This window comes from Chrysemys picta, chromosome 3 (assembly GCF_011386835.1).
Source record: "Chrysemys picta bellii isolate R12L10 chromosome 3, ASM1138683v2, whole genome shotgun sequence".
NCBI lineage: Eukaryota > Metazoa > Chordata > Testudines > Emydidae > Chrysemys > Chrysemys picta.
The window spans coordinates 42,331,668-42,358,396 of record NC_088793.1 but is presented as its reverse complement, the minus strand read 5'-3'; the positions used below and the strand labels follow the sequence as shown (position 1 = coordinate 42,358,396).

Sequence of the window (26,729 nt, the reverse complement as noted above, 5' to 3'; positions counted from 1 at the left end):
CAAGCTCAACTCAAGCCTTGTTTGTAAAGTTATGAATGTTTAAAGTTTGCAATTTCATCCTAAGGGCAGTTCTAGCTAGAAAGCTGGTAAACAGCTTTTTTAGGACAGCTTTCCACCATGGGCACATTAATATTTCATCCTGTTTGGGATGATTAGATTTGTATGGCTACATGACCTGATACAGGTAAAGTTGGTTTTGCAGCTAAGTTCATAAGGACACTGGAATCAGAAAAAGCCCTCCACCAAATTATTCTTGCTTGTAATATAACTGAGAGAGCACACAAGTACACCCAAAACCCTTTTACATTAAGAGCCCTTACTGGCCAACCAAAGATCCTGGTGATTGAAAGAAGTTAATTGGTAGTCCAGTCCTCAAAAAGGAAAAAACTTCTGGAAGATCCAGGAGAGAGAAGAGGCCACTAACCCCGTAGCAAATGGCAACTGTGAGTGGGAGTTTCTGGATCTTGGGTAGAAGGAGGGATGTTGCCTAATGGCTCAACGGAAACATGTTTTAGTGTGGGGTCCAAATTTCCTCACATGGGACAAGATCCAAGGCCCAGAGAAGACAATTGGAGTCTTTCCATTGACTTCAAAGGACACTGCATGAGCCCCCTGTGAACTTCTTCCTACAAGATTTGAAAAACATGGCAATACTCAAGCTCAGCTTCAGTATGAGCAGGTTCAAGATTCACTTCAGCTCTTTGTACAATCATTATACTGTAGGTTAAACACCTGAATTTTTTAAAAAAACTTCAGCCTCTTTCAGATGCCAACATGTCCTGAACCACAGCACAGCAACAGGGCTATAATACTGCATGAACATATTTCTCTTTTTTTATTATTTTGAAATGCTAACAAAAATCTGTTGCAGATCATGTAGGGGGTATTAAATGGATGCGTTCCAAAATGTTAAAGTGGTTTTACAGCTTGCAAAAATGACTTTTACAATAGTTATCAGTTCCTGAAATTCCCATCTGCAGGGTTTGCAGCTGCTAATTGGGAATAATTACCCTAATTACCTACTTGCATACAGTGATGAGTGCCGATATTTATAATTTCAAAAAAGCCTTCTTCCTGTTCTAGATGCTCACATAAATTCCTGTATCTGCCATTTTTATCCACAAAGCAATAGGACTGCATATTACCATATGCATTTTCCTTCAAAAAAACAATAAGCTGATAAGGTCCAGATCTTTTCATTTAATTTATCATTTGCTGCTGATTTGGTTATAACAACTATGGACAATGATGAGTTTTCTTTAACAAATTCTGTGCTCTCGTGGTGTGAGGAGAAGGGAGTGCAGGAGTTAGGGAATCTCTTCATTCTTGTGTTCCTGTTCCACTGTGGGATCTTAGGCTAGTAATTAGGGTCACATTTTCCAAAGAGCCCACCCCCAGCATTTGAGATCAGATTTTCACATCAGGATCAGCTTCCATTTAGGTACATATCTAATTTCCAGAGTTTCAAAAGTGTTCCACACCCACAGTGCTGGACTCATACAAATCAGGCTGCTTATTTGGTGTTTAAACAGGCGCTAATGGCTTTTGAAAATCTGGCCTGAGTTTTGGGTTCTGAGCTCTTTTGAAAATCTCACTGTAATCTTTGTTGCTCCAAGGTTAAAATGAGTATTACCTACCACACAGAAAAACTATGATGTTTAATTATCATATAAATGTAAAATGCTTTGAAATTTTCAGATGAATGGGGCTATATAAGTTAAAATTATCATCAAAATCTTATCATCATACACAACCTGTGCATGAAATTAGGCTAGAAATGTAAGAACAAGGGTTGAAGCTCTGTCTGGTGGGCATGTGTAGGCAAGGATAAAAGGTATCAGGTATATTTAGGATATAGAGGTGAAATTACAAGACCTACAGTTCCCAGGCTTGTAAAATATTTAGCTTAGTAAAATTAGACTTTAGGATTTAGGATAAATTACTATAAGTAAGTCAATAGTAAACCTGCTGAGCTTCTGTTTCTGTTTGTGATATGCTGATGTTTTGAAAATAACTGCTGAGTTTGGATACTAATACCTACAAGAGATCAGTAGACACCACAAGCTGACCATTGGTAGGCAGAGTGAAATGTTGGAGACTTCCTTAAGGTAATTGCCTGTTCCTATGGTGATAACATGACATAAATGTTAATGAGCATTAGTGGGGCATGGACGTTCAAATAAGGAAAAGGAGTTAAAACCTTCATAAATATGTATGAACCCCACTCGGTGTCAGCATAAGACGTTATAAAGGCTGTATCACACTCTGTGTGCCTCGGGGTGGGAGACTCTAGGATGAGGCCCACTGGTGGTGATGATGATGGTGCTGGTGAGGACTAACACTTCAGGTTTTTCCACAAGGGATGATGTAAGTAATGCAAATATTGTGCATTTTGTACTGGTCTCTCTGCTTTACCAGACTGCAATGCGTATTGTTTTGATGGCTAACAAATATAATCATTACAGAAAGAGCACTATGTAGCCTCTGCTGTGCACCTTGGGGTCCCCCTTCTATTGATAACCTCTCTACTGTAGTCAATCTTGGGGGCTAAACTCTCTCAGATTATAGTAGAGGTAAACCCACACTTTGGGGTGGGTAATTGGTTAAACTAAGTAACCCATTAATATAGATAAGGTAACACATGTAATTCTTGTTTAATTTAAAGCTTTCTAAGCCTGATCAAGAAGGAGAGAGCAAGAACTAAAATTTAGATGACAGATTCCCTGCCCCCCATGTAAGATTTCTTCAAGAGAACCCAGCATGTCATTGTATATAGCTAAAGAGGGGCAGATAAATGGATGCACTAGAAACTATTTCTAGATGTGTAGAGAATGTCTCTGCAGCATGAAGAAAACTTCCCAAGATGATAGAGGAACCATTCAACTAGAGCGCTAGCTTTTTTGAAAGATCCACATGCTTGTTCAGAGGGTCCTTATAGGGCAAGCAAGTCTTCCTAGCACAAGCATCCACTACAGAATTTACATTAAGGCTAGTGCCCACACTCTGATTTTGTCATGAGTATAACATGTATCATTTGGAGGAAAAAGTGCATAAATTAAAGTAGATATTGATGCCTGCCTGAATGTTTTCTAGTTTTTGGTCTGCGGTGGGAAGCATGAACATTGATGAGCTTATTCTCTCAAGAGTTAATAGGAAGCACCCAGCATTCTGCTGAAGAAGGGTTAGGAGAACCTTAGAGGTTTGCACAGAGCCAGCAGTTTCTCCATGGAAAACTGCCAGGATTAGTGTGGAACTTATTTGCTAGTCCTTGCTCTTGTTTTTCGCTTGGGTTTCTCCAGTTTGTTTTCTCAGATAATCCACTTTGGAGGCCTATCCAACCAGAAGAAACTAAACTAGAGAAAGTTCTGGAACAAGAAGAGGGAGCTCAGTCATGCTGCTTACTTTGTGTGAGGCTGGAGATTTTTCGAAGACACCTGAATGGCTGTTCAGAAAATCAAAAGGACAAAAACACTACCCTGGTCTAAATGTTTCCTTCTGGGGTGGGGATGATGGCTCTATAAAATCCAAACCCAGGGACACTGCGTAGACTATTCTTGGAATTAGATGTGAAAGGACAAGAAGAATATTGTGAGCCTGATTGATAGTTACACTGAGACGTGGATTCTTAATAGCTTCTCTCTCTGTTGGTGACTTTTTTCCTGACGCTTCTCCTTCGCTTTGTGACTTTTCTCTGAGTATAGAGGGCTATGCTTTTTGGTTTTGTTTTCTGCCCAAGCAGCACCTTTTTCAATAAGCATCTAAAGACAACATTCTATTGCTGCACTTTAAAAATAAAGTAAAAAAAGAAATTCATTAGGTATTGACTATTTTCCTTGATTTACCTTGTCCTTAGAGGGTAAATGCCACAATGTCATGCTTGGCACTGTGGCAAGCTCCTGTTGGCATATGAAATATTTGCAGCAAAATTTGAAATGCTAAAATTGCAAATCTTTTCACTTTAGATTGTGGATTTGAGAGTTCTGTCCCAGTTTCATGGGCCCATTTTTGAAAGAAATATTTTTTTCCTGAGAAAACACAAAACCCTGTGAGTAAATGGTTTTTAAGCCAGTTACTGGGCCAAAAACAAACAACAAAACAAACAAACAAAAAAACCAAAAACAAAAAAGAGAAATTCTATGAAAAATATGTATGCAATTTTCCATAACCATAAAAATGCAAATAAATTTATTGTCTCAAATTCTAGAATCAGATGTCTCTAACCCCATACAAATTTGACTGGCTCTATCTCCTCTAGCCCTATTGACTATGACTCTCAAGGTTTTGGAAGTAGGGAGGAGTTATAGGATGAATCTGTACCTATAAGGAAGGCCTTGGTTCCTTAAATACATAACGTTTTATCTCCTCAACACCATTTTCAGTGCACATATCTTTCTCAATGCACGTATGTTATTTAGTTATTCTGATTTTTTTAATGTGCTGATTCATTGCTCTACGTACATGTATTATATAATTAAAAACATTCAAAAAGCTTTATAAAATGTACCAGGAATTCCTCTTCAACATTAATGAAAGCCACCTTCTCCATTCCCTTCAAATTTCATAAGCCGCCCCCATCCCTGAGCATGTGGGAGAACAGAGAGATCTTGCAGCATACCCTGAAGGTCAACTGACACTGTCAAACAAGTGGGGGGAGTTAATTTCAGAGCTGAGGACCCCTTGCTGGGAATGTCCTACCAACAACTCTCCCATTTAAAGCAGGGGGACGTCATCCTGAGAACCTCACCTGATATCATCTGTCATGGTATCACATGCAGAAGGAGGTGGTCAGATAGATCCCTAACCATTTAGGGCTTTTATAGGTCAAAACCTTCAATTGCACCTGGAAATGAGCTGGAAGCCAATGCAGATCACAAAGTACAAGCATAATATGCTTGTGTGAGACACTCCACAAAGCAAGTCAGCAGCTGCATTCTGTATTAGCTGACATTACCAAACTTTTTTTTCTCAAGAGTAGCCCCAAGCAGAGCACAACTGCAGTACCTGAAATTTGAGGTGAAGACGACATGGGTCCCATGTATTCAGGGATTCTGTATTCACAAAATATCCACTTGCTACAGAACTGTGCTCCAAAATCTCATCTTAAACTGAAATACATGAATCGAGTATAAATATATGAAGTGTCACCTGCCTTACTCTTCAGAGAGCCTTGAAGCAAAAGCTTGAAGAGGTGTGAAATGCCCCAATCGGGGCCCCACAGTCTCTGTGATTCCATGGCAATGGACTCCATAGCCAGAGAAGAAGAATGGTTTAGCAGTTAAGGTAGCATGAGACTCTGGAGATCTGGGTTTGTGTCCCTGCTTTGCCAAAGACTTCGGCAAGTCTCTTTTTGCCTCAGGTCCCCATTTGTAAAACAGGGACAGCAGAACTTCCCTACCTCACAGGAGTGTTGGGAGGATAAATGCATTATAGATTTTGAAGTGCTCAGATAGATACCATGGTAATGGGGCCACATTGTGCCACAGATAGATAGAGGGACTTTTCCAAGTTGCCACAGAATCCAGCCTTTCTGACATGGTATTCACTATTTTGTTGTAGCCACACATGCAGCTTTGTTTCCCTACCCTTACTGGGACCTGTCTGTAGATGCACCTTGTTCTCCAGCTTTCCCCAAAAGCTGATTTAATTGAATTACGGTGCAAGTTCTAGGGAGCAAAGAAACAGCAGGTAGGGAGCTAGAGCTGGAGTCCAGCTTGTAACCAGGGGAATCTGGAAACGTAGGCTAGCCAGCTGGGCTGCCTGGATGATGGGACAAGGCCCAGAGGACTAGGAGGATGGCCAAATGAACCTGACCACAAGCTTCCCTGGCACATATGGGAGGAAAAAGGCTTTGAATGATACAGGGACCTTTGCCTGGGTTGTGGAGCCAGGCTACCTACAGGATATAATGGAAAAAAAAATCCTCATCCATTCACTATAAAAAGAATCACTGTAAGAATACTCAGATGACTTTCGCATCCCTGAGTATTTTAAACCAGGAGCCATAGTTGTGCATGTTTATATGAAGAGGTGGGAATAAAGGGTGTTTATATGAGGAGGTGGAAATGAAGGGTATTTCATGGTGACAGACAAAATTACATTGTTGTAGAATTTAAGAGTGGTGGTTGTGTAATTTGTTTTCATTGCGCCACAGAGCTCTGGGTATATCTTTTTTGTCACAAGTCTTCTTAGGCAAGAAAGGCTGGGTAAAAACTGACTTTTGGAATTACTGGTAACTATCCCCTTCTGAGGAGCTACATCATTCTACCTTTGCATTTCTCCAGTCACTACCTCACAGAAAGGTAATCATGTGTCTTCCCTCTCTGTGGCCATAAAAGGCCCTGCATGAAGTACAAGTGGTGTAGTTCTGATGTACAGAGGAAAGAAATCCAACATGCTGGATTCAAGTCCTCCACAGACGATAGAGCCAAGACTATGGCCTCCCTCTGCATCTTCCATGGATGGGTTCGGTGAGGGACAAGGGTGAGTTGGAAGATCAATCATTGACCATTATTTCAAATAGTGAGGACACAGCACAGCCTACAGTAGTAGTCATGGAGAAGCTCTGCTGTTGCTCTGGAGCCTGGGGACAAGAGAAAAGCCTTTATTTCCTACTGCCCTGGAAATCCACACACCAACTTCGGCTATTCAGACTTGATGGGAGGCAACAGGATTTGGCCCATAAGGAACAAGTGACATGCAGGGCATTATTTCTAGATAACCTAGCTGGCCTAATGTACGCTTGCTGCATGAACCAAAAAGTGTAGCCCACTTTTTTAAAATATTCACTTTCAGGATTCCAAAAATCTTAGCTGTTAAACAACTGTAATCTACAAGAGTGCATCTGTTTATAATCACTGAGGTACATGCAGAAGTTTGGTGATTGTAGGAATTGTAACAGAAAACCTATTTTGTGATTTAGTAAAGTAATAATGGAACAAGAAAAGTGCTCTGACAGCATCTCCAGGCCTGCTTACACCAGCACTTACTGCACAGCAAACTGGGGTCTAAATCTACAGTGCTGCAGCATGCTGTGCACTAACTATTGGTGTGAACCCTCCTACTGTGCACTAGACGTTCCATAGAGCACATTGACTTACTGCTGTTTCAAACCACCTGTTTAATCCAAGCAAGACACATTTTTCCTCCATGGGCTTTCCCCCCAGTCATTATGTTGGCATTACTGAAATGATAGCACAGATGTCTTTAAAAAACCCTCTTTTTAAAAGGGCTATATAGAAATGCACATATATTCTATCTCTCATCCTCTCTTCTCACCCTAACAAATGAGTTTTATGGTTCTGATCAGCTGACTCAAAACTCCATTGGTAATTATTTAGCCGCCAGAGGAAGGTCGTCATTTTTGTTACTTTCCAGCTGTTAGCAGACATTTTACTATCTGTACAATTCTAAAGGGGGGTATATTTATTCCCTTACTTGACGTAAGTGGGGCTATGAATACATTGCCACTAAGATATTTAAGCACATGAGCAACTAACTTCAAAAACAGCCTTTAAAGATGAGACTATAAGATGACCCAGAAAGGGTGGTAAAATCATGACCATTTGGGCGTCAGAGTCCATTCTTTAAATGATGTTTTTAAAGTGAGTGCTGTGCAATTTCCTCCATGACCCAAAACTGCAGTAGCTGATCAGCTCAGTCCTAGGCAGCCAAGGGGAGTGTGTGGTTATCTAGCATCAGTGGCAGTAGTCCGAGCAGTACCCCCAGCACATGTGTGAATTGGTCCAGGGCTCTAAAATATCAAGTTACTTGTGGCTGCAGGCTTCTTGGGCCCCTATGGGTAGCCCTGGACAAATGTGAGGAAGACCAACTTTCAACCTACCTCTCTGTTTAATGTTGAACATTATTTTGACAACAAAAAAGTGCTAGAAATATAAAGGAGAATCATTCTCAATAAAATATTGGTAGGAATACAGCCTCTCCTTTCCCATCCTGGTGACAACACTTGTGCAATAATGTCAACTTGCACCGGCTGTTAGAAAGATATGAAACTATGAATATTTTTGTTATTTTGTTTGGAAAACCAGCCACGTCACATTTGCAGCAATATTTTCATCAGAAATGGTAAATGGCTTCTTAGCACTTGGAGGCAGCACACTATCATGTCATTAATCACGGTAATTACTGGAGACTCTTGGTGGTTTTAGTCATAACCTTGCCCAATGGTAGAGTCCATGTAATTATTTCACTTTTCTCTTGAAAAGAGCAGCACTTGGCCATGTTGATACCTCTGCATACCTGGAAACTGGGAAGGAGGAGTGTCAGTTTAGTGTAAAGTCCCCAGTTCTTTAAAGCCATTCAGGGAGTAAGTACAGAATTGTACAGAGATATAATGTACTGGGAACATTATGAAATGAATGCATATGAGTAGTTCATTGTAACACACATTAGGAGTAATTTATATTCAATAGTTATTCAGCACTGGAAGTAGTTTTGTATAGTTGGAATATAGGGTTTCATGTGACAAAATCTGGAGTTTGTAATCTGCCTTCATGACAGTGTAGTGCATATAGAGTTGGGTTAGGATGAATTCCATCCGCCCAACCAAGAGACAGCACACAGCTGCGGCACAGACCTTCTGAGGCTGTAACTCTACCTTACTGAAGCAACAGTGGCCCCAGTGAGGTTCCAGAACTAGGACCTGTGTAAGTGACAATTCAGTGGTCCCCTTCGCTGGCCTGTCCTCAGCACTCTTCTCCACATCGGCAGACCTGAATCCAGAGTGCAGCCACACTGACACTGGGTCTATTTTTTTAAGATAACATGAAACGGAAGGACAGATAAACCCAGTGTTTTCCTTTCATGCTACAGAATCCACTGCTGCTATTATTACCTGCGCGCTAGCAATGTTAGTGCAGTTAACGGATGACGCTAGCACTTTAATGCATCAGGAAGGCAGAAGGGGGCTGTGGCCATTTTTAGCACAACATGCTATTTTCTTTTTTAAGTGCTGACTCATTCGCTGTACCATTGATGTGTTTACCTTGATTTCATGCTGCTGCTTCAAATACTGTTGAATGGCTGAGGAAGGAATATCAATCAATGGCACATAATATTACGCTCCCAAACTGTAGTGGTTATTAGTTGTACATTTTTGCCTGAAGTAGTTTCCTTTTTTCTTCCAGCAGTGCTCGCAGATATTTGAATACTGGAAACTGTAAAATCCGACTTTTAAGTTTATAATTTTACTACTGATACTTAGTTCACTTCCAGCTTTCTCCCTGAAAATCCTCGTCACACCCAGGGATTCATGTCAAAGAGTAAAATAAATCAAATAATAGGCTTCAGCTTCAAATGTGTTGTATCTAATCAGCCAAAGAATCCGATAATTGAAGATTTCCTTGCTCCCAACATCTTTCTATATAAAGGGAAAAATTATTTGGGGAGCAGTAACAACCACTATAGTTAAAGCTGCACAAGAGCTTCCATTCTAACCTTCTGTTTTCAGTTATTCATATTTTTTAAAAATTGTCATCTTTCACATTGAAATTTTCCTGGCTTGGTCACTCCCCATAGATGAAAATTTGAGGACACACAGTTCAGCTGTTTCTCAGTAAGAGGAAAAGGAAGGATGATTCAGTGATTAGGGGGCAGCCTGGGACTTGGGACACCTAGATTTAAGCGTGAGACCTCAGGCTCTGCCACAGAGTTCCTAAGTGACCTCAGGCAAGTCACTGGTCTCTCTGGGCCTCATATCATCACCTGTAATAGGGGGCAGTAGCATTTCCCTACCTCATAGGGGAATGCTCATAGGGGTGCATACCTCACCCTCATAGGGGTGTTGTGAGGATAAATATATGGATGATTGTGAGGTGCTCAGATACCAAAAGTGATTTGAGCCATATAAATACCCAAGATAAACAGACAGAAGTTAAAAATATACACTTCCTCTGTATGAAAAAAAATGTGTGCCCAGGATTCCATAGTTACATGACCATGATCTAAAAGGACAGTTCAATGTTTAAATTTGGTATGGAAAACACCCTTGTCTTTGAATGTCACATACTTTTAACACTATACCCAGAGAGGTGTTTACATGGATTTTTTTTCTGCAAAACTGATCATGTGGGTACCTCAGGTAAATGCTTTGCATGGCTGATTTAGCTGCATAATCAACATCTTAATACCTTCAATTATTCTGAACTAGCCAGGATCCATTTCCAAATATGTCTGTGAAAAAGGGGTGCTAGCAGTGCCTTTACTTTTACCTTGGGATCCTGAGAGCTGTCCCTATCTTTCAGATTGACCAGCCTTAGTAAATCTCATCATTTAGGAGGCACTCCCAAGGTAGGCAAATATTCTCCAATTTTACACATGATGTAACTGAAGCCCAGGGAGATTAACAAATGATTGAATCCACTTCTGATAGGAAATTTGTGGCAGAGCTGCTAACACAGCCCATCTATCTTCTATGAATGATTCATGTCTCATCTAATAGATAGTACATCTAAAAGAAAATGCTTCAAAGCTATATTTTTAATTACGTCATCTGCAGAATGGGATTTCTCATACTTGCTTACCCAACTAGGTCTAGTGCAGAGGTGTCTAACACCCAGCCTGCTTGATGGATTTATGTGACCTACATGTCATGTTCAGAGTCCACAGAATACAAACTTCAATAAAAAAATTAACCATCATATTTCTGAAAAAACTCTCTCTAATACAGAGCTAGGTGCAGTACATTTTTTTTGGTATTTCTATGGCCCCTATTATTGTGGCATCTAAGCACCTCACAATCTTTAATCAATTTACCTTTGCAACATCCCATGACTTAGGAAAGTTCTATTATCTCCATTTTACAGATGCAGAACTAAGGCACAGAGAGGCTAAATTATTTGCCCAATGTCACACAGGAAAGTCTCTGGCAAAGTACAAGCTTGAACCAGGGCTCTCAAATCCTAGTTTAGAATCCTAATCTTTGAACGGTCCTTCCTTTCTAATATTTGCCAACAGGCTAAAATAATGATTTTGAGAGGTATGAAGTCTTCTGCACCCCACTCATCTCATTGGGCTGTTGACTCTAAAGCCTAATGATAATGCTTCCAATTTCAGCATTACCTGTTTCACTACTGATCATTTGAGCAGAATGAAGTATGGGGGAGTGAGGCTAACTGGGGTTTAGAACTGAGAGTTGCTCAAGGGAGAAAGAAGGAGACACAAAGACAGGAGAGAGAGAGACAGAGAGAGTAACACAGAAAGGAGGGAGAGAAAGAAAGTGAAACAAAGGACCGGAAAAGGATAGATATGGAATATTTCTACAGATGTTTGACAAGATACAGCTCTTGCAGAATTGGCTGTTGTGGGAGCGTGCTATTCCACTGTCCACCCCGTGGTGGCATGGTGTGGCCCTGCTGACATGCCATTCTCCTGCTTCTCCCAAATTACTTTAAGTAACATATAACCATAATCAAGTTATATTCACTTTATTGGGGTCCAGTCTTTATAAAAATATAGTCTCCTTGGGCCCACCTGGCCCAAACCCTATCCCCTCGTTAAGGGAGTCCACAGCCCTCCTTCATGAGGCTGTGCTGTGCTTCAAGCCAGTTTCCCCAGAGCATCAGTAGCTGGGTTCCAGTGCTGTTTCACAGACTCTCCTTTCTCTCTCCTCCATTAACAGCTGGGTTTTTATCCTGTTCAGGAGATAGCTCCCTGATTAACACCTGGGCCCTATTCCCCTGTTTGTCTGCTGCTCCCTTAAACACCTGGTCCTTAAAGGGCCATGTTGTGGCATAGGGTTGGCTGCATGTAGAACCACTTCCTTAAAGGGGCCAGACCACTCTGTTACAGTCCCTTTCAGCTTGGAGAGACCAAAAGCACTGCACAGGACTAGAGCAAACATCCCTCTCTTGATTCTACATTTATTGGCTTCCACAGAAACCAAAGAGGTTTGGAGATACTCAAGATACAAAAGTTGAGAAGGGTTAGAGTTGGTTAATGCATAGGACAAACAATTTCTATAGGGAGAAAATCTGATTTTAAAAGAAAACAAGAGAGAAGGCACTCACAACAGCAGTAGAGTTTTCAGGCCAGTTGTCTAAATATCAGATTTGAAATACTTACTCTCCCTGAGGCCATCCATTCAAATTTCAACAGGAATGGCTCACACCTTCATCCTCATGGTAGATACACTAAATGTCATGCAGCTCAGTACCTGAGTTTTTCAGACCAAGCCTTAAAGAGACAGGACCAGATTCACTGGTACCCTCAGCTGCTTTGCACCACTTTAGGTATGCAAAGCAACCATAAATCCAGTTTCTCCAGCCAATTAAACTACTTTGCATCATGACAGCAGAGCAGCAAAAGCAACTGAGCTTACCAGTAAATCTAGCCCTGCGTTGTTAAGAAGGTTTGGGAGGAGATGTAGGAGTGACAGAACAGAAGGAAAGATCTCTCAAGTTCTCACCCTGACTAGCTTAATATCTTTAATTTATAATTGTCTTCTATAAATTTATTCAAGACACAAACTGTTGTGCAAAGTGTCCCTTTCTGTAATCTGAAACACAGACTTCATCAAGATTTAAATACAGGATAAACTCAGGTACTGAAAACAAATTCATTAAAATTAGACTAGTTAACATTACATCAATTTTATTCACATTTCAATCTGAATCCTATTAATAAAGAATAAATACTGCAGATTTCCCACCTCCAAGATACCATAATCTTTGAGAGAGATTTACAGGGCACCCCTATAGTTTTACAATGACTTTCTGGCATAAATTATAACTAATTGCTTTTCTATTGCAAATATTAACCAAATCTGGCTTTTACCTGAAGGTAATGGCACGGCCTCAAGGAAGGTTTGATTTCCTGATGAACCAGAGGCTTATCTAGGTTAAGCGATGACTTGCGATAAGCTTCTTTAGCCTGGCTTACTGTAAGTGTAGACCAAGAACTCCTTTTCATGTATTTACCATCAGGGGTCATTGCTAGCCCTTCACAAGCAGAACATTTCACATCATTGTTACTTTTGGAAGTCTTTAGTGAGAGATCCCCAAAGTGCCCCTGGAGAGTTTCAGGGTAGCAGTGGGAGATATGATCTACATGATGCCTATTAATCACGCTAGGTGTGCGATAAGTGCTATCACTGTCCAAATTATCATCAGAGCTCCACCAGCTACTCATTCCAGATTTATGCTTGCTCTCTGGCTTTCGCTCCTTACTTTTACTCCTTTTGCTATGCTTGGAATGATGTCCATGATGATGGTCGTCCCCTCGACTGTCTCCCTTTGTCCCATTGACATTGCCTTTGGATGATCCTTCCAAAGAATGAGACTTAGTGAAAAGTTTCTGGACTGAATGAACAAGATGGCGTATTCTTCCTGGGCTTTCACTGCGTTGTTCTGCAGCTGTTGAGGTCCTCTGATATTGTAAAGTGTGAAACCCATCCCTGTGGAGAGGAAGTTGTTTCTCAAACTGATCCAGGAGATTGGCAGGAATTCGGTTAATCTTAGGGTTAGCGTGAGACATGGCGCAATCGTCCCTCGTTTCGTAATGTGAGCTGTAGTGCATTCTGGGGAAAGTGCTACTTGACATGTGATCGCCCATAACCATGGGCATCATCATGCATTCTGAATGGATGGAGCTTCGCGGTGAGCAGCGATGATGGTCCAGTGGGCAGTTCTCTGTAGGGCTGAGAAGATATGATTGCCTTTGCTCCTGCCCATGGTGGATATGATCATGGGTGTGTTCACAATCTTCAGGGGATGCTAAACCACAAGTATGAGCAGAACATAATTGTGGTTGGTTGCGACTACCAGATAATCCTTTCATGTTCCTCGGAGCAGGCGAGAATCTTTCTTCATTGAAGTGCTGAGAAGGTGACCAGGAGTACTGCTGGTCTGTTGATAGAACACACACAGTTCAGTATTGTAGCTAATTAAAATATTAAAAGTACAAATATATTATGAAAATAAAGCATTTTTTCATAGAAACTCAATGGAAGTTACCAATCAGGGACTACAATCTCCAAATTAAAGCTGGTTAAATATTTGCTGCAAACAACTTATTTGGTGAATTTAAACCTTTTTTTCTTGTTTACAAGTTGTCTACAAACAGATCTAGATTTTTCTAAATGCGTTCATTATGCAAATCTACTCAAATAATTTTGATGGATACTTTTTGAGCATTTAATTAATTAATTTATATTTTGACTTCACTACTCAAGCTTTGTGACTGGTCACCTAAGTCATGTGGTATTTTTTCTGTTCCCCAATTGGATGACCAAATCCTTATAAACTGTTTTGTCACAAACTGAACTTCATTTTCTGATTAAGTGAATCTCAGCTACAGACCCCAAATTTGCTATTCAAAAAATATATATACAAACTAAACTACAAGTAATAAACAGCAAATAATAAAGGACAATGAACACACTGACTTCAACCTGGTTTCCATGTCCCTAAATTTTTCATGAGCAGGTGTCTGACACTATTTGAACATCTCTTATCAGTAAGGCTACGTTTGAGTCACGAGTATTTTTAGTAAAAGTCATGGACAGGTCATGGGCAGTAAACAAAAATTCACAGCCCATGATCTGTCCATGAGTTTTATTATATACTCTGACTAAATGTTGGGAGGAGGGGCGGCTCAGGAGGGCAGTCCTGGGGGGCACCATGGGTGCTGGGGAGGCATGGCCCGAAGGATGCTGCGGGTGCTGGAGGGGGAGGAGGTTGGCAGGGCTGGGGCAGGGTCCCTACCCAGCTCTTGGGAAGCGGTTACCCCAGCTCCTAGCTTCACATGCTGCCTCGGCTCCACCCCACGCTGCGGTTCGGCAGCTCCCATTGGCTGGGAACAGTGGTCAATGGGATCTGCGGGAGCGGTGTCTGCAGGCAGAGGCAGCATGTGGAGCTAGGATCTGAGGGATGGGAGTTGCTGTTGCCCTTCTGAGGAGCCCCCCCCCAAAGTAAGTACCACCCCTCACCCCAACCCCCAGCCCTGAGCCCCCCCCAAACTCCTGCTGCTGGGAGGTAGGGGGCCCCAAGACTGCTCAGGCAGCCCCCAGGCCAGGCGCACTGACTGCTGCAGAAGATACGGAGGTCATGGGAAGTCATGGAATCCATGACTTTCCATGATCTCTGTGACAAACACGGAGCCTTACTCATCATCTATCCAGATGCACTCCCATAGTAGTCACTTTCTTATACTGTACAGTCATCTCCAAAATGTACTATTTGTCCCAGAGTACTGTAATGAGATACCATTTCTTTCAACTATTCAGATACCATATATCTACATGTAGAAGCTACCGCTTCTATTATAGTTAATTATTTGCTCCTGTAGTTTTTATAGTAAAGTTGTGGCTACTAAACAGGAGTGATTACTAATCAAGGGTGGCTTGTAAATGAAGGTATATGGTATTCAGTTTTTGATTAATTCATCTCCTTTTCTTATGCAAGTCCTTGCAGCTGTCAAATTTGGCAAACAAAAACTTGAAAACCTAAAGAATACTTCAGTTTGATTTAGACATTCATATTCCTCCTCAAAATTCAGCTTATTAAGGCAAACATTTCAAAAGCAGATAAATATCTAGGCTATTTAAAACCACTCCTTTAGAGTATCATCTATGCATTTAAGAATTTATACTTCCAATTCACTTCAGCACCGTCTTTCTGCAAACTTGCTCTTGAGAACGCAGTAATGGGTAAGTTACTGCAGGTGCATGCTACAAACAAGTAGAGACTTCAACAGAAATGGAAGCCAGAGAATATGCTGCTTGTCATAATCTGACATCAGCAACCAGCTTTCAAAGGTAACACAATAGTGAAGGAGCAGCTGGAGTGATCTTTATACACCTGTGAAAAGTCTCTCCCCCTCTCAGGTCCCCATTGGTGGTCTAAAAATCAAAGTCTGGCTCTGAATACAGGCAAATGGGTATCTTCCTTTTTGCAAATAATACAATATCCATGATACAATAGCAATTCATTGATATTCTTTGGCAAGAGCAAAGTTATAACCAGAGCAGTCTGGTATATTGGGGGATATTTAAGTAATAATTTATTATATTTAATAGAATTTTAAGCAAGGTTTTAAAGGAAATTCAATATTCAATTAAAACAACAAAATCTTATTCTGCATCTTGGGTGAAATCCTGAACTCACAAAAGTCAAAACTGACTTCAATGGAATCAAGATTTCATCCCCCGGCTTTACTGTGGTATTATATTAATCTTTCTCTACTCTTTTCTACTTCTGTTTTGTTTATATCAATCTATTTTACCTACTTCTGGCCTGTTCTCATATTAAAATGAAAAGCTCATTGTTCTATACACAGATTCTATTCTAGTCTATTGTACTGTTTAGCTCAGAATCTCCTGCACAAATATGGCTACACAAAAGAAACAAAAAATAGAAATGTTCCATTGGAATGACCTAATTTTGATTATCCAATGAAAAGCAGAACTATTATATAGACAAAACAATAAATTATTATAACAGTCCATTTGGATTTAGCCACATCACTAGTAGAGTATTTAATGGTAGTTAACCCACTATTTCACCAAGTAGTATCATGAGAACAGTAATGTTCCATGCTTTGCATTTATAAAGCATCTCCCACTAAAGGATCTCAAAGAACCTAAGAAACATTACTGAATTAGTCCTCACAACATCTCCGTGAGATACTGTAGGTATTACTGACCTCTTTTTTAAAGATGGAGAAACTGAAATACACACAAACTTACGGCAACTTTTTCCAAAGTGGCCAGTGCTTTTAGTTGACAGCCCAAGAGCAGTGAAAGAAGGCCCCTCAGTCAAATCAAGAAACCAGCAAAAGTCAACTCTCCAGCACCTGTTAGGGTTGCCAGCCCTTCCGGATTGGCTGGGAGTCTCCCGGAATCGGCCTCAATCTCCCTGTGACTATTAAAGGCAATACGGGAGATTTTAATAAGTCAAAGTCCGGTTGGCAGCGCAGAGGGGCTAAGGCAGGCTCCCTACCTGCCCTGGCTCCGGGTGGCTCCCAGAAATGACCGGCAGGTCTCTGCATCCCCTAGGCACAGGGGCGGCCAACGGTTCTCTACGTGCTGCCCCCAGCCCGAGCGCCAACTCCGCAGCTCCAATTTGCCGGGAACCGCGGCCAATGGGAGCTGTGGGGGCAGTGCCTTCAGGCAGGGGCAGAGCATTGAGCCACTGGCCGCCCCTGAGCCTACGAGCCAGACATGCCAGTCGCTTCTGGGAGCCGCCCGAGGTAAGTGCCGCCCAGCCAGAGCCCACACCACAGAACGTTGCAAATATTTTCAGCTGGCTACAGCTTTAGGGGTGTGATCACCTTAGAATGGGTGATCTAACAGCAGCTTTTCCATCTCTAATGTCTATGAATCTTGCACAGTAAGATTGCACAATGAATGGGTATAATTGCCTGTATACTGTTATACTGTATAAAATCACATCTTTCACACACTTGGGTGGGATTTATGTATTTTTGTCACAATTAATTGTGTCCTTGTTGACTACTGTGCAACTTTATTACAAAGCATATTTAAAAAAATAAAAAATAAAAAAGGAGATCTTTTTTCCCAAGGAGAAAAGCTTATAATATATAAAATTCATAATTACATTGATATGCAAACTATCACCTATATCAAGGTCCCAAATCACTCAGCTAAGGGCTCTATTTTGGACACAAAACAGAATACTCTTGGGCATCACTAGTTTCCCATTACCAGTCCTCTAAAGAATTTCATTTACTTTATTTACTTTCACTATGAATTTATCAAATTCTTGGAGTTTGTCCTGTACATTCCCACTCCTCAGTCCCTGCCCTACTCCTGAGAACCCAAGTACTTTGCCTAATTTGAATATCAACGTCAGAGCAATCTTAAAAAAATATAATAAAAACAAGCTAGAATGTGGCAGGAGTTTTGCCCTGTTTCTTAAAGGAGACAATAAAAATGACAGAATGATCTTATTCAGTCACTTTTCTACAAGAGCAGGTCGTATGTTTTCTTATAACAATATTTTACATTTTTTCATAATTGAGGATACTAATGTCTCCTACAAAGAAAGTTGCACTGCCATTTAGTATAGAAAACCAAGGAAGCTTTGAATATAGCAAATTAGAGTAATCCAGACCAAGTTGGCCAGAGTAACTAGGGGCTGAGGAAATAAATCATGTTAATCCTGCAACAAGAGCAGTGGCTTTTATTGGGGTTCTATTGGAGAAAGAGAGGAATATTTCACTGACTTCAAGGGACTTTGGATGAGGCCATTAGAGACAACAGGGCTAGTCCATATATACGATTTATTCCTTTCATGTCATTGACCCAGATATATGTTGTCATATATGGATAGCATATAAGGATGACATTTGACCCTTAGTTTGAAGGCCCATTAGCAATTTTTAAAATCCTGTAAAACTCTTTAAAGCTGCCCTTTCTATGCAATGGAACACTGTATGAAGATGCACCAAACTTAAACTCTGATGGATGTCAGAATTACCATCCATTCCCTCTCTTCCCCCATTACAGCAACTGTCCCCTCCTCTGCCTTCTTCCACCTTCTCCTGGGTACTCCATTCCATTTCCATTTAAAAATGCTGCTCTTTTATTTCAAGTAGCTGCTAGGCTGTTCTCTTCCCTCTAAGCACTGGCCATAATTCTTGAGAACATGACAGTTTCTCTACCTTGTGTCAGCATCAAGGGAGGAGAGGCAGCTAGCATCAGCTTTAATTACTGAGAGCATTGCTTGAAATTGTGAAGTAGTTCTGTTAACATTAGTGTGCTAGGGCAAGAGGCCTGAAAACCTTTAAGCAATGAAAAATCAAGGCTCTGCATCTGTAACTTCCTGGAAGTCTGCTATTTGCTAAAGGGAATCAGTGTGAAAACAACTGGAAATGTCTCAGACATTCAAAGCAAGTATCTGTCATTGCAAATTTAGCTCTGCAAATCTGTCTGTATGTCTCATATTGAATGCAAACTGAGAAACCATAACAAATGATAATGCCTGGAAGTAATAAACCATACCCAATACTTACCCACTTGGTTTGGAAAATTACTCTGATTTCCATTGAAAAATTATTTGATATTTGCAAATGTGTCATCAGTCAAGCAACACACTTAACTGTTTTAAGTTGACTAGTTCTTTATTTCTGAGTATGCCATGCAAATAACTTAGAAGCCTAACTACAGCCCATTGCAGGGATTGTGGCACACTAGTAGGAGGAAAAAGAACTACTACTAATAAAAAAAGCTGCATGGATGTTTTGCCAATATACAGAGTGAATTTAAAATAATTCCTCTATTTTTGCAAAATATTGAGGACGTCTGTCACTTAGGGCCTGAGCCAATGGTCCTGATCTGAAGAGGTGCTGAGCAACCACACTTCCAGATGAATTCAATGGAGCTGCAACTGCTCAGCACCTCTGAAATCTTGCCATAGGTTAAAACTGGAGCAGGAACAGCCCCTGGGGCCCATTCCTGCAGCTACTGAGGCTTTAATGGGAGTTTTGCCTGCATAAGAACCCAAGAGCAGTTTCCCCCTGTTAAATTGTTTGCTTATAACTTATTCCAGCACTGAAAATGAACCCTTTGTTGGTTGCAATGGTTGACTAACTGGCCAACTGGAAGGAACAAATACTGGAAATGTCCCAAGGAGGTATTCTAGTCTGATGAGATTTCCAGCCTATTTATGGAGACCAATGAGGTTCATATAATCATTTGGATGCTTACCTGATCTGAACCTCTGAATTTCAGAGATTGGCTTTTACTACTTTTATACTCACTCTGCAGCTGCATTTGCAAATGAGGATGTGTGTGTAATATGCCATATGTATGGATCCAGACATAACAAAATTGCAATTTCATCCAAACCAAACATTTATGCACTAAGGCCCCAATTTTGCAATTTCTCCTGCATGGGCGCATCTCTTGTCCTGCATAGAACCCCAGTGAGATAAATTTAGTGAATGGGGCTGAGTATGGGTGCAATGGGTGACTGATGCACAGAGAACTGCAGGATCAAGGCCTTAGTTACTCTGGTGTATATTTTAATAGAAAGGAAATTCAAGCTCTTTGAATTGCTCTGTGGTATGATAAAGATGTTGCAGGGAAGGGATACCTAATATTAAATCTGGATAAAGGCTTTGATAACCCAAGATAATGGTGGGAGGCACAATACAAAAGATGTCTAGGGATAGGATACAGGCTCTGTAACGCCTCTGCTAGATTATTGTGAAGCTGCAGTGATGGAAGGGAGCCACACATCCTACCTCTAGACTAAAGGTAAAGCACCGAATTGTTCTTGCTACAGTGAAGGGACCAAGAATAAATTTTTGAAAAGTGCTTCTGTAACTTGGGATGCTAAATTCCATTTTCAAAAATGATTTTGGTATTTAGAAACCTACATCCCATTGAAATTCAATGAGACTAGGGCTCTGTCTGAAGTGCCTGAGTCACTTTTGAAATTGGGTTTTAAGTATCTAAGGCACTTGGGTGCTTTTGAAAATTTTACCTCATGTCTCAATTTTAGGCAATCATCATCATTAGGGCTGTCAAGTGATTAAAAATTTTAAATGTGCAATTAATCGCACTGTAAACAATAACAGAATACCATTTATTTAAATATTTTAGATGTTTTCTACATTTTCAAATATATTGATTTCAATTAGAACATATAATACAAAGTGTACAGTGCTCACTTTATACTTCTTTTTTATTACAAATATTTGCACTGTAAAAAACAAAAGAAATAGTATTTTTCAATTCACCTAATACAAGGACTGTAGTGCAATCTCTTTATCATAAAAGTTGAACTTACAAATGTAGAATTATGTACAAAAAATAACTGCATTCAAAAATAAAATGATATAAAACTTTAGCGCCTACAAGTCCATTCAGTCCTATTTCTTGTTCAGCCAATCACTCAAACAAGTTTGTTTACATTTGCAGTAGATGCTGCTGCCCGCTTCTTGTTCACAATGTCACCTGAAAGTGAGAACAGGTGTTTTCATGGCCCTGTTATAGCCGGCGTTACAAGATATTTACGTGCCAGATGCGCTAAAGTTTCATATGTTCCTGGATGCTTCAAAAACCATTCCAGAGGACATGCGTCCATGCTGATGATGGCTTCTGCTCGATAACGATCCAAAGCAGTGCAGACAAATGCATGTTCATTTTCATCATCTGAGTCAGAAGGTTGATTTTCTTTTTGGTGGTTTGGATTCTGTAGTTTCCGCATCAAAGTCTTTTTTAAGACTTCTGACCTCGTCCCTCTCAGATTTTGGAAGGCACTTCAGATTCCTAAACCTTGGGTCGAGTGCTATAGCTATCTTTAGAAATCTCACGTTGGTACCTTCTTTGAATTTTGTCAAATCTGCAGCGACAGTGTTCTTAAAATGAACATGTGCTGAGTCATCATCTGAGACTACTATGACATGAAACATATGGCAGAATATGGGTAAAATAGAGCTGGAGACATACAATTCTCCCCCGAGGAGTTCAGTCACAAATTTAATTAACACATTATTTTTTTAACGAGCTTCATCAGCATGGAAGCATGTCCTCTGGAATGGTGGCTGAAGCATGAAGGGGCATACGAATGTTTAGCATATCTGCACATAAATACATTGCAATGCTGTCTACAAAAGTCCTATGTGAACACCTGTTCTTTCTGGTGACACTGTAAATAAGAAGTGGGCAGTATTATCTCCTGTAAATGTAAACAAACTTGTTTGTCTTAGCGATTGGCTGAAAGAGAGGTAGGATTCAGTGGACTTGTAGGCTCTAAAGTTTTGCATTGTTTTGTTTTTGAGTGCAGTTATGTAACAAAAAAAAAATCTACATTTGTACGTTGCACTTTCACAATAAAAAGATTGCACTACAGTACTTGGATGAGGTGAATTGAAAAATACTATTTCTTTTGTTTATGATTTTTATAGTGCAAATATTTGTAATCAAAAATAATATAAAGTGAGCGGTGTACTTTGTCAAGGATGCAAGACAGAGTCCTTCAGATGTAAGTTTACCTCCTCATCTTCTTATACACAGAATTTCATGTCAATTTAAGTTATTTACATCTGTTAATAAAGATATTGGACATTCAGTTGTCACTCATCCTATGCTAGAGAATATATTACAATGCTGTCCTTAAAATGTACATTCCTATGGAAATTCTTGTATAAATAATATAACTTAACTGCCTGTTCATTGTACCACAGTAAAAAAAAAATTATTTGGCACCAACACACATGAAGCTCCCTAGCCCTTCAGACAACCTGCTCCCAAATACCTGGAAAAACAAGATGGACCTTGCAAAATGTCCAAGTAGGTTCACAAATTTATGGACATCAGAGATGCCAATCATGAATCTGACGTTATGGTTTCAAGTAGACTTAGAACTTGCTATCTTATATAAGTAAAAGAATTGGAATTCACAGGTTTGCAAATGCTATGGAGTCCGATCCTCAAGCCTGCCACATGCAGAACTCCCATTTAAGACTGGCCCCTGTAAATCTTTATGCACATAAGTAACTTTACACACATGAACAATCCCACTGAGTTTAATGGGACAACTCATGTGCATAAATGCGTGCAGGACTGGTTCCTAAGTCAATAAGAGCTCTGCACATGGAGGAATTATAGGACGGTACCATATGTTGGTGTTTTTACAGACACTTTTCTGCAAAGCTGACTGCACTTACATCTACAGTACATTTAGCCACAGAAGAAAGGTTACCTTTTCAAAGAAGAGGCCCCAAAACTTCATTTTTTTACATGAAAATTTGGATTCCATAGAATACAACAAAATCTGTGAAAGTAATAATAATACTTAATACTTAGCACTTCACAGTGCTTTACAATTTCAAACTGCTGAACAAACATTTCATTATTCTTCACAATATCACTGTGAGGGAAGAGGGAAGTGAGCAAAATGATTTTTTAAACCCATCATTTTTCACAGAATCTGTCCATATGTGGAATCTAGTGAAAAAATATGAAGAGCTGTGTTTGACAAGACCATAAAGCACTGGCATTTGCTGACCCATGTAAGTGTCATCAAAGAAAGAGCTAACCTAACTTATCAGTTATTTCCTGCCACCTTTTAGACACACAGCTGTTTGGAATTGAAGGATGAATACCTTGTAATTAGTAGGCCAAATACAGCCTGAAAGTAATGCTTCAAACTCCATTGACATCACTGGAATTGCAACTGATTATTCCAGGGCTGAGTTTGGAAAACTCACCAGTTCACCAGGAAACTCAGTAAGAAAGGACAGCAAAATGAATCTGTTAGTCAAATTCAAAGACCCATATGAATTTGTCCACTAATCTCCATGTACAGATGAAATCCTGGTCCCATTAAAATCAAGGACAAACTTCCCATTGAGTTCAGTGGAGCCAGGATTTCACCTTAAATGGTTATTGAGAAAGAATCTCAGCTACTTTATTCAAATATCCAATTATAATAAAAACACAGGATCAGCTTTAGCTAGGATTGAATATTATCAAATTGCAATTTGAGCCTGATTGGTACAAGTACATTAGAAGCCTCGACAAATAACACAGCACAAGAAAGTAACACTCAACAAACTAGACATTTACATGGTACAACTCCAAGTAAGCATTGTTTGACATTTACCAGGCCAAATCATTTAGCAATGGCTATCTGTTTTAATCAATTTTAAAATTTCTGTCAGATGCCATTTCAAGCCTAATGGGTAGCAGATTTGCTTAAAGTGGAATTGCGTTAACGGGAGGTTGCTGTAGTTGATAGACATTTATGCAAATTCCCCCCAGATACATGATAACGTGACCACAGAAAATGGCCATTTTGGGCAACGAACTTAAAGGCATCATTGACTGATTGATTCTCAAAGTGTTCCTATTTCACTATTTTAATGTGGTTTATTTAAAAAAACGTGGACCATGATAATTTTTCAGATTCCCTATTTTTTTTATATCATTCACCCAATGATGTTCCCTAGTCCTACAATTTATGTGTGGTTGAATAACCAGTCCCAGTGGTCTTTATGATGTCAAGTTAAAGACACACATTTTTCCTCTTTTTTTCCCCTTACGTTAAATAAATCTAAAGATTTAACCTCATACTGTTGGAGTGGGAGAGTTATGACGCAAATGGAAAGGACAGGACAGGCGTTATTAGGGAATTGCTGAAAAGGAGGAAAACTGAGGATGGTGGCTAATTGAGGGCTACAGAAGGTGAGGATCCAGCTGGAAGACTATCAGAAAATAGTTTAATTTTTCTGACCCGAGGCAGAAAGTTCAGTAGTGAAATCCTGACTCTTCTGAAGTAAATGGGAAGTAAATTGGCATTTCTGAACCTCGTCCTGGCAGCGCTCCTCTGTGTGACTTCAGAAATATGGGAGCCTGATGTAAGAGAAAATAAAATGCAGGCTCACTTAAACTACTTCCGTGTCAGTTCACTGTGTAATCATGATCTACCATTTGCACCTCTATTGTATATTACAATAATGTACCTTTCACAGTGCATAAGTGCTTTCATAAAGCTCTTCTGGCCTTATATATAGTGGATACAATTTAGAGGCCGGCATTTGCCAACTGTTATAATGCAATGGTATCTGAAATATATATCACAAGTCTCCCCTATACTTAGACACCTACAAATGTTGACTTTTTAAATGGTAATAGGTACATAATATATTTTATTTTTCCAATGCAGTTTATAAATAAGCTGTATTCATAACTCTTAACCAAGCTCAGTGAATGGGCAACACGACAGCAGATGAAATTTTGTGTTAATAAATGCAAAGTAATGCATGTTGTATGGAAAAATCTGAATTACTCATACATCTAACTGGGTTCTAAAGTCACTCTAATCATCTCAGGAAAAGGACGTGGCATCCCGCTCAATGAAGACCTCTGCTCAATATAGAGCTGTAGTCAAAAAGCTAACAAAATGCTAGACTACATAAGAAATGGGATGGAGAAAAAATATGGAAAATATTATGAAGATGTTATATAAATCAATGGTTCATCCTCCTCTGGAATACTACATGCAATACTGGTCACCCCATTTCAAAAAGCTTTTCAGATTAGAAGGGGTTCAGAGATGAGCATGAAAAAATTACTAGGGCATACGAAAGCTCTCATCTGAAGAAAAATGGAAAAGATAAGGATTAGCAAGGAAATGATTAAGAAGAGACGCAATAAAAGTATACAAAAATAATGAATGGTATTGAGAGAGTGGTTAAAGAACTTCTATTCTCACTATCTCATAACACAAAACCAAAGGGACACTTAATAAAACTGAAAGCAGCAAATTGAAAATTGATAAAAGAAAATATTCTTTCACAGACTGTGGAACTCATTGCCTCAGGATGTTGTTGAAGTCAAGAGCTTAGCAAGATTCAAAGAGAAATTTCACATTTATATGAATAGCAAGAACACCCACAGCTATAACAGTAAGAACTACAACAAGAAGTTTTAAAGGGGATATAAAGCTCATGCTTCAGAGTTTAAGCCAATCTCTAAATATTAAGGGTTAGGTGGAAACTCCCGTAGAGGCCAGACTATACCACCTCTGCCCATTGCAGGGTTTCTTGTACCTTCTTCTGAAGTGTATATCACTGCCAGATATAGGATACTGGAGTACATGGACCATGGTTCTGAGCCAATATGGCAAATTCCTATGTATGAGTTGCACTCAGCAACAGCATAGAGCCTCTTAACTTCAGCAAGAGCAGATGCTCCTTGAACAGCTGAGAAGAGATGATAAAAGAGAGGCACAGGGGCGGAGCTGGCACTGCAATGGAGGTAACCAGGTGGCTGCAAGCACACACATGGTCTGGGTTTCTGGTTGGTGCCCTCACAATCCCTTACCAAATCCAAGTCCTGAAAAGGAGGAACTAACTGAACATTTCCCAGCCTCACTGAGCCTTAAATCCCTAGTGGACATTCAGAATTAAACGACAACATCTGAGATGGTCTGATTAGGGCAGCAGAGGAGAACTCAGGAAACCTACAGACATTTTATATAGGTTTAGAGAAGTCACTTAATCTCTCTGTACCTCAGTTCCCCACCTGTAAAATGACTGAAGTAATCCTATTTAGTTTGTAAACTCTTCAGAGCAAGTGTAAGGGACTCTCTCTTACTGTATGGTATATAAGGCCTCGCACAATGAGGTTCCAATCTAATTTAGGGCCATAGGTGTTACTGTGATACAAATACTAAATTAAAATATAGTTTTATCATAAAAAGATCGTAAATATCCAATCAAAAGAATGGGAACAAGTACGCAGAGACTAATACAATATGACAACTGAGCAGTTCATGAGGGGGCACAGCTAAAATTAAACCATTCTGCATTCTTAGCCCTGCCTTGGATATGGCTGTATAGTGGAACAAATCAGTGCCTCATTTGAATGCTGCATTATGCAGACATTCTGACAAGATATTGTCTAATATAAGGGTTAGTGAGAAAAGATTGGATAATAGCCCAGAATACCAATATCTATTCTTCCAAACACACTTCAAACTCTGATGAAATCAGTATTGGCCCCTTGGATATGCAGCAACAGCAAAGCAGCCTAGATAAACACAACACTACAGTGCTGAATATGAGTAAAAGAAAGTTGGAGTGTAATTGCTATGATTTTCCTTTGTTATTTGAAACTTTTCATTTGGATGGAGTTTGAGTGTTAGGAAAAAGGCAAGAGAAACTGTGCCATTCAATCCTAGTTCTTTTACATATGAAAATATCAACACAGCTGGTGGATTGTCTTTTTAAGCACTTTGATT

The 26,729-nt window shown here is 39.8% G+C and overlaps 1 protein-coding gene across 15 annotated transcripts in view; it reads right to left on the bottom strand.

Moving 5' to 3' along the window:
* The window catches only part of DLGAP2 (DLG associated protein 2), a 655,212-nt gene that overhangs the window by 89,733 nt on the left and 538,750 nt on the right, over positions 1-26,729 (bottom strand). For 14 of the 15 annotated variants that reach the window (XM_008163720.3, XM_065590150.1, XM_005289668.5 and 11 more), the window contains one exon: positions 12,790-13,859. In XM_008163720.3, coding sequence (XP_008161942.1) covers positions 12,790-13,859 — 1,070 coding nt within the window. Of the gene's footprint in view, positions 1-12,789; positions 13,860-22,685; positions 22,772-26,729 lie in introns of those variants that run through there. The other variant, XM_042848783.2, reaches the window with a different exon arrangement.